Below are 10,072 nucleotides of genomic sequence, written 5' to 3' on the forward strand. Positions count from 1 at the left end.
ACAATAACCGGTTCGTAACCGCCGGTCCATAACCGGTTACCACCGGTCCCGGTCGGTTACGGTCTTGAGCTGGGCTCAGTTTCGGGCCTCCGTCAGTTACGGGCTGGGCCGGTTACATTTGGCCATCTCTAGTTGTGATCAATGAAATCTTTTTTCCCTCATCTAATATCGTGAACATGTTTCATTGGACACTATGAAACTGTTAATGATAGGGACAATAGGCTATTTAGAAGTGTTAATGATGAAACTGAATGAAACTGTGACATTGAATAGAATGAAACTGAATGAAACCGTTAATGATAAAACATAATGAAACTATTAATAATGAAATAGAGTTACCTAGAAACTATAAAAGGGGGATATTTTAATAAATGATGAAACATAAAAAAAATTCTTTTAATCAACAATTATTGTACATTTTTCAAAAATGACAATTTATATCAGCATATTTAATGGATAAATCGATTAAATATTTACTAAAGATGCTAACTAATTAAGATATATTCCATATTTGTACTAACTTAAAGGATTACCAAACTTATATATTAATATTGAATACTTATCAAACATAACTATAGCAATCTTAAAAGACCATAATGCCATTACAAATTAAAAATAAAGAAAAACAAATGAATTTATGTGATTGGTTGTTATTAGTTTGTATTTGAACGCTCCTATATATATATATATATATATATATATATATAGGAGCGTTCAAATACTAACCCATTTTTTGTGTTAACTCTACTAACCAACATCAACCAATCACATTCTTTCTTTACTTTATGTTCAAATGTACCTTATAAATTGAATACAAGGGTCATTTTGTAATTTGACCTTTATGTAACTCCCTAATAATTATTTGGGAGTTACAAATCTTTTAAGACATGAGGTAATTCCGATGTTCACGGTGTTCATGGTGTTCATATCCATGTAATGTCCATGAACATTCACCGTGTTCATATAAATGTTCACCGTGTTCATGCGATATTTTTACAAAAGTACCCTCTGAACCGTTGTTCATAGGCATCTCAATTAAAATATTAATTAAATGATTATTTTTATAGTCTCATTTAATAAGGACCGTTTGATGAGAAAATGAACGATCAAGATCGGGTTAACATAGTTTGCACAATAGTTTTGGTTAGTATTTTAACCAGCCCCTATATATATATATATATATATATATATATATATTACATATGATTAATAAAATTGATTAAAATATAATTTATAAGTTGTAAATTGACTCGCATACAAGTTATAATTAAGGTTCACATGTAAATCTATGTTATTAATTCATGTGTTTCAAATATAAATCTTACACTGATTTAGAATACCAATTATAATTTAAATTTATTCACGTACAAGTTATGATTAATATTCATCTGTGAACATATGTTAGAATTTACTAAATCAATGGAAAAAATCGTTTTTCGTATTCACATATGAGATTTAGGTAAATAAGACTCAATTCGATTTGTATATTGTAAAATCACCAATGATTTAAAGGTGAAAATTTGGATAAAAATCAATTATTGTTAATATCCAAAAAAAATTATAGAAAAAAATAGAAATAAACTAATATCTTTAATTTTTTTTTCCATAATTATTTTAATTAATAAAAAAATTAAACATAAAAATTAATATTACTTCTTTCGATTCTCATATCTCAAATTCTATAATAATATCTTTGTATATATCATTTAAATTAATAAATAAGAGTCAAACCTAAAAAGCTATCAGCCAGTAAATTAAAAGAATGTCAATGAATTAAAAGCGTGTGATTTTTTTATTAAAATACAAAACAATTAAATATTAGACGAATAAAAAACTTATTCAGTCAACAAACAATAAGGGGTTATTTGACAGTTGTTGAATGGTTTTGTACAGAATTATTAACTGGTCAGAATGATTAAGAGACTTCTAATGATATAATGCAAAATGAAATATAACTATTTGGTAATTGTTTACAATGAATTAGGGCTCTTAATGGTTAAGAGAGACCGATGATACAAAATCATTCAGAGGGTTTTAGAACCATTAAAAGACATACTTTTTTTTGTCAAACAAGATTCATCTCTTAACGATTCAGAGGTTGCCTGTTAATGGAACTATTAAGAGGTAAACAAACAACCCCTAGATTATCTCCAGCCCGGATTCTTGAAAACCAGAGAAATATTTTAAAGTTTTTATCTTATTTTTATACAATATTCATTCAATTAATCTACCATTTCAATTAATTATTCATATTCTTTTAAATAACTAAAAATTATATAAATATCAATTAAAAAATAATATAAAATGTTAATAGTTATTAATTGGATAGTCATTTGATTGGATCGTTATGTAAGGAGCACATGGGGTTACTTAATATTTAAAGATGGTTATCGTTAGAGGTAAAAGTGCAGATGGACCCAGCCTTAACGGATCCTAAAAAAAACCAATCCATTTAAGTAAAAAGATTGGATAAAAAATCAGATCAAGCCTTAACTAGTGAAATATTTGAAGTGGCCCGTTTAAAGAAAGGGTCGGTGTCCGAGAGCGGTGGGACATAAGAGTTCGTTCCTTTAACGGTTTCATAAGTTATGAAATTGAAAAATGAAGTGTGTCACAGTATGCCAATATTACGAATTTGATTGCAACAATTGAGTCCGTAGTGTTATTAATCACGTGATTCTTACATACCATACGACGCTAAAAGTAGGATCCATCGATAAAAGTTTGTCAGAGGATATCAACGGTCACAATCACCGACAAATCATTGGTGACTGGAATTACAGATAGATCACTAACGGATCTCAATACCAATGGAACCCAATACTGGTGGAACCAATACCAATGGACACATAGATAGATAATTAAAAAATAAAAATAAAATATTTTTTGATATGTCATAAATTATAAAACTCACCAACGGTTTTTTGTTTCATTGGGAAAGTTGTTGTAGCCTGTTTATTATCGGTGATCCGTCGAACACCGACAGATTTTCGTAGTCGGTAATCCTCGTCGATGAAAGTCATTATTCTAGTAGTGTCACCAACGATCTCCGGCAAACCTATGGTGTTGAATTTATCGATAAACTTAGTCATGGATGGTAGCATGTGATGTTAGTAATTCGAATGTAACTTCTTGTTGGTAAATGGTCGATGGTAACCTATTGGTAAAGCATGATTTTACATTTTGTTTATATAAGTACACAATTATTTTTGTAACATATTACCGATTTTTTTGTCTATTGCTAATTCTAGATTATGTCAGTCTAATTCAAGAATCAAGTTCTTTTCAACAAATTCTTTCCATCAGAACCCCATTGGTATTCGATTGTACCAACAACTTTTCCCATCGGGAAAACACTGATTTTTTGTAGTGTAGGTGATTATAAATTATACTTATTTCCTAATATGCATCATTTATTGACCTATGATTATGAACATACATTATTATAACGATTGTATGACTTAAGATCATGTGTTTGTGACAGTCGTGACACGACGTTAAACCTTCACAACGAAACAATATGAAAGTAAACTTTCACGGTATTTTTGTTGGGAATGATTGATGTTCTTTTATAAAATTACAATTTAGTCTGTAAAATTTCAAGTCTTATTTTATAATATAATGTTTCTTTAAATCCAACCCAACCCAACTCGTTACATCGCATCATTGTATAACAAGCTACTAGTTGTGTACCCGCGCAATGCGGCGGGAGCCGTGAATTTTAATGATTTTGAAGTTTCACTGGTTTTATTAGAGAAGATTTAACGATGATATAAATTACACTTGGTCTTTACATATTAATACAATTTGAATAAATAAGAGTTATGGTTTCAATTACAGTTTATCGATAAAAAAAAATTATGACAGTTTAAAAATCCAATATATTTAAAATCCAACATATTTAAACGACTCCACAAATATGTTCGATTTACATCAAAAGCAAAGAATCAAGAGAACAGAAATAGAGGTATGAGAAAGTGAAGACATAAGTGAAAGATGTCAAAAATATCTTCGGAACATGAAAAGAAAAAGTAATAATATGCATTGATAACTTATACTATTTGTTATTTTTTTTTATTAACCTGGATATCCAATCCGCTATGCGAGCCGACTAATCCTAAGGCTATCACCTGCTTTGCAGATAACTATTTGTTATTTTAATTGTAGATTGAGATATTTGTAAAAGTAAATGCATAAAGTAGTAATATTTAATGCATTATGAGTTGTTTTTAAGACTTTTATAACTTTGTGCATAAATGTATAGTACTTTGTGCATTAAAAATTGTTTTTAAGATTTTTGAAAAATCTGGTTTATAAGATAATATAAATATAGATTTCTGTAGGTAAAGCTTAAAAGTCATCTTGGGGAAAGCTTAAAAGTCTTTTTGTGTTTTAGATTTCTGTAAGGAAAGCTTAAAAAACAAGTACTTTTGTGTTTAAAAAACAATTACTTTGTGTTTTAGATTTTGTATTTTTTTAAGACTTTAAAATATTTATCAAATTTAATTAATCTATACTACATATATAACTATTTAGACCATTATCTTAATTACAACCCTTTAAGCATAAAGTACTGCCATTTTATGCTTAAATTTCAAAAAACTCTTAAGGACAAATCATAAAGCACAATGTACAACTATTTGATTCAAATTTCAAAAATTACAAAATTTTTATCAATATATATTACTGCATCTGTTTTCGTCCATTTCTCTCCCGTGCTCTCCTCCATCGTCCCTGCTCTCTCCGGTGCTCTCCTCCGTCGTCCCTGCTCTCCTCCGTCTTACCAGCATCGTCGTCTTCTTTCATCACACAGCAGGTTTTCTTCATTTCAATTCTTCTACTCTATTCAATCATCTCTTGTTCGATTCTTCATCTTTGCTCTTAATATTATGTTTCTGCACTTGAGATCAAGCCATGGCTCACTAAAGTTCCAAAGACAACAAGATTAAAGCACCCTTATTGTTGGTTCTTTTTTGTACTTACTTTTTGGCTCTTTTCCCTCTTAAAAAATGGAAACAAGACTCCGTCTATGTAACTAATGTGAATCTATGGTATTATTAATTTCATGCAGCTTCCCTGGTAAAGCTGTTGGGGGTGAGCATCAAGGAAGCTGCCAAGGTGTGTATAGCTTTGGAGGATGACAATCTTCATCTTATCATCTTGGATATGATGTTGCCGAAGGTCTTTTTTTTCACTTACGCTTGGACATAGCATTCTTGATATGTATACTAATTTGTTTGACCTCTATTTTTGCTTTTCATTGTCCAGCTTTTCATCGCTTCTCCATTGCCGTCTCCCACAGTGGTCGTCGCTCACCATCTCCGTCGCCGTCTCCCACGGTGGTCGTCGCTCACCATCTCCGTCGCCGTTTCCCACGGTGGTCGTCGCTCACCATCNGTCTCCCACGGTGGTCGTCGCTCACCATCTCCGTCGCCGTTTCCCACGGTGGTCGTCGCTCACCATCTCCGTCGCCGTCTCCCACGGTGGTCGTCACTCACCGTCTCTGTCGTGTCTCCCACTGTGGTCGTCGCTCACCGTCTCTGTCGCATCTCCCACGGTGGTCGTCGCTCACCATCTCCGTCGGCGTCTCCCATGGTGGTCGTCTCCGTCGCAAAGAAGATGTAGAAACATGTAATACTTTTGGTTCTGTTTTGCAAAGAAGCATCTGATCACAGCCATCTGTTTTGGGGGTTCTTGACGAACGTGCTGCACACCTTTTGTGGTACTTTTTGCAATTACATTATTACTTTTGGTACATGGTTTATCCACCAAATATAAAAAGAAAAACTTACTGTAGCAACTTCTCATTTGAGGTTGGGAATGCCTCTTGGATTTAAATAAATTACATTTTTTCAAGCTTTTGTTCAAGTATAAATTTGTATTTTGAATTAATAGGTTTGTTTGTTAAATAGGTAGTATTAAAAAAATGAAAGAGATTTGGTGATTAAAATAATTACAAAAGAAAAAAAAAATCTCAATCTAAATCCTACAAACCAAACATGATTTATAAAGGAATGGATTTCAAATTCAATCCAAATCCTACAAACCAAACACATGAATGAATTTTAAATCCAATCCAAATCCCTCCAAATCCAAATTCCTCCTCCAAATCCAAATCCCTCAGAAACATTCTTGCAGTCAAGCTCAAAACAATCAGGTACCACTCTTATGATTACGAGAACAAATTTATAGTTTACTCTAAATTAAAATATAACAAAATCCATGATTTAAGCCTTAAAAAATAGTGAATGATTAAAAGGTAAAAGGAAAGCAATTCCATGATTTAAGGTATGTGCCCATATTTCATAATACTTTAAATAAAATGAATAATAATATTTTAGAAACATTTATAATTTTTTTTATTAGCTTGGATATTCAACCGGTTATACGAGCTGACTAATTTTCGGGTGATCACCCCTTTCACGAGTGGTCCGGAATCACTGCATTTGAACCTCCGTAACCACAAGGGGTTTTTTACTTTTTATTGACAAGTTCTAAATCTCAAATAAGAACCTGTGTATTTATAACTGATAAGTTCATAAGAGACTGGTATAACTTAATCATGAAGGTTGGAATCAAATCAAGAAAAATAAATAAACTGCATATAACTGGTTTGAATTAAATAATTATCAACCATTTAGACGAGTTCAAATTTAAGTAAATAATTTTGATAATTTGTAATTAAATAACTATGAACCATTTAGCTGCTAAAATGATGTTTGGTTGGTTTTCTTTTGAAGTCATCAATGGATGCAGTTGTACGATTTATACTTTTATAGTTATTTATTTATATATATATATATATATACTATATATTTTGGGGTTAGACTGTTCAAATTGCACTGTATAATATGTTTTTGGGTTTTTTGAAATATATATATACATGTATTAATTCAACCTTAATCTGAGTTTCTGGACAAGAAATAGGGTAAGCAGTTGAAATTTCATTCTAAAACTCATCTTTTTTTGTCTTTTCATTGCTTATGATATGTCAAATTTGTAGTTTTCTTTATTGGTTTTGAGTGTTTATCTTAAAACTCAAGTTTCTTGGTTCTTTGCTCTTGGTGTAAATCGAATACATTTGTGGAGTCGTTTAAATATGTTGGATTTTAAATATATTGGATTTTAAATATATTGGATTTTAAACTGTCATATAACTTTTTTCATCGATAATCTGTAATTGGAACCATAACTCTTATTTATTCAAATTGTATTAATATGTAAAGACCAAATGTAACCTATATCATCGTTAAATCTTATCTTATAAAACCAGTAGAACTTCAAAATCGTTAAAATTCATGGCTCCCGCCACATTACGCAGGTACACAACTAGTAAGATAATATAGATACTGAGGTTTTGGTCAAATCTTCATAACAAATTAAAATTAAACTTTTGTATTATTTAAAATTTTAAGAAAATAAATGAATATACATTTTCTCCCGTAAATTTTGAATGTTGTTTTTGAAAACAAAAATTACGGGGGAAAAGGGAATGATACTGGTAGTTAATGCGTACTGCTTACTAGCTTAGTAGGGGTGTACATTTCTGCTTAAGCCACCGTTCACATTGGTGAAGAACCCCAAGATTTCCGGCCGGTAAGGTAGGTAAGACCGCCGGCGTTCTTCTTCCGTTTGCTCTTTCTTTTTCAAGTAAACCTCATGTGCCGATAAATTTGCCTTTTGCTCCTTCGTTGTCTTCTTTACAACTTTCGGTTTTCCTCCTCCGGTGGTGCCGTTGGCCTTCACCGAAGATCCGCCTACAGTCGTCCGCTTGGCAACCGACTTTGACGAGGTTGATGACCTATCTGAACGTTTTAGGAAGACAAATGCATCACGGCCATCGCTATTGCACCGACCAACTTTACCTCTGAATCTCCAGAGCTTGGAGAAACCGGTTGAATTGCTCTTTTTACTGAGTTCCGGATTGTCCGTCGCCGATTGTTTTGACCAGGTGCAGTACGGCCCTGCCGCTATGCATTCAATTTCGTCATATTCCGACGTAGAAGATGTAACTCGATGAGACGATTCAACAAATACCTTGTCTACATGAGGTTGAATCGGCAATCGGTTTCCTCCTACGCCAGACAACAAATTCTGATCAAACAACGGAAATTCCGGCTGGATGTGGCCGTTTCCTGACGGTTTATCCACAGGAACAGACGAATTATTCCCTCTCGCACACACAAACGTAAAATCACCATCACCTTCATGGTTATCCTCCACGCCATCCTCACAATCTAGAAACTCTTCTTCGTCATCGTCATCTGCATGTCCGGCTGAATCCGACAACGGCTTTGTCGAATTAGAATTATCATTTTGATCAGACTGAAAACATTGGTTGGATTTGAATCTAATCCCGCCAACCGATTGATCAACAAAATGATCGGAATCTCGATGTTGATTACCATAACCGGAAGCCGAAGATGAACTCGTCGGTTTATTCATCTGCATCGTGAAATCAATCAATATTGATAAAACAAAATTGCTGTGCCGAAATCGAAAATGTGATGTTGTTGAATTGTTTGCTTTCTGTTGGAGAACGTTGGATAGATGAATACGGAGATTGGTATGAAGATATATGAATACGTTTGAATTACGAAGGGACTTTTTTGTATTTAGAGAGAGAGAAAAAATAAAGGCGGTAAAATGTAAAGAGGTTATCGGATAGTGATTACTCGTGGGCAACGGGTGTTCATCCAACCCAACGTAAAATAACTTAACATTATTTTATCTGAAGTAACTCAATGTTTAATCAAGTTGTAAAATTGTTAAATCATAGGTATTGGATTGATATTGGGTTACTATTATTTAAACCCAACCCAACTCGATGAACCCGATATACATTTATTTCTTGAATTTAATATGATTGTTAAATTTCTATAAATATATACATTAGACAATTACACTATCATGTATATTTTTCATATACACATATTTTCAATCTATTTACATCTCTATATAATTCATTCGTATATATGTTCAGCAACTGTAAACATATATATGTAAATTGAGAAAATTAACTGAACATGATATACGTAAGAAGTATGGATAAGTTGTATCAAATAGTTGATGATTAAAAAGAAATTACGAGTAGAGAAATAACATATTCAATGTTAGAAAAATATTTTAATGTACCAAAGTATCAACCCGACCAACCCATACGGGTTGGGTTGGTTTGGGTTGCACTTTGGTTTGGGTTTGATTGAGTCAAAAATTTTCAAACCACAAACATTTGGTTGGATTGTTTAGATATCTTCAAATCGATCAACCCAACCCGTGCGCACCCTTACTCGTGGGTTTGGATCACATTCAATTTTAATTTTGTATTATTTTTTATTATTAGTATTTAATAAATTACATAAACTAAGTAAAATATAAAAATGGTACAAAAGTAATATATTTTGTGAACAGTAAAACGAATAAATAAAATTTAAATAACTAATAAAAAGTAGAGAGGAAGACGTACTTGATGTTTAGAAGTGAAGTAAGTTTATTTTTGATATTATATTGGTAAAATGAAAGTTTATTTCATCTTGTAAAAGTCATGTCCAACATAGAACAATGATCCCTATTTTGTTATGTGTTATGTCAGGTCACGTATGGTGTACCGACAACACCCTAATTAAATCAGTTGGGCTTCACCATATGCTAACGATCTTACAAATAATTGGAATTACATGTCATGACTACGAAATGTTTAGAACATACAAAAAAAATGTGACAACTAGCAACAAACTTTGACAACCAAATTAAATATAAATAATGGTCAACTTGACCGACTCAACATATCCCATCCTAAATTGTAACCGATTGGATTGAGCTGTACAAATTTCTTTTTAATAAATTCGTGATTTTAGACCTAAATCTAACCTATGTACACTTCTACTTTATATTGACTAGAATCGTAATAGCGCAATGCAGCGAGATACATCTCGATTTTAATGTTCTATTTTATTATTTATCTCTGTCAATGTTATAATACGATTTTATGTGTTTGTAAGAAAGCAATAATGATTTTATTTTTGAATAAAATATAAATTTGAAGATATCATAAAAAATTAAAAAATATATA

At 31.9% G+C, this 10,072-nt stretch overlaps 1 protein-coding gene across 1 annotated transcript; it reads right to left on the reverse strand.

Annotated features, from left to right (window-relative positions):
• Window positions 1-7,527: 7,527 nt before the first annotated feature.
• Window positions 7,528-8,451, reverse strand: LOC112528500. The gene has a single exon (XM_025139530.1). It carries the CDS (start codon window positions 8,449-8,451, stop codon window positions 7,528-7,530), a length of 924 nt encoding a protein of 307 aa, XP_024995298.1.
• Window positions 8,452-10,072: the final 1,621 nt, after the last annotated feature.

Source organism: Cynara cardunculus, assembly GCF_001531365.2.
Source record: "Cynara cardunculus var. scolymus isolate 2C chromosome LG 15, CcrdV1, whole genome shotgun sequence".
Classification (NCBI taxonomy): domain Eukaryota; kingdom Viridiplantae; phylum Streptophyta; class Magnoliopsida; order Asterales; family Asteraceae; genus Cynara; species Cynara cardunculus.

Coding starts and splice junctions, on each gene's coding strand:
- LOC112528500 (XM_025139530.1), bottom strand. CDS start 8,451: ATGCAGATGAATAAACCGACGAGTTCATCTTCGGCTTCCGGTTATGGT.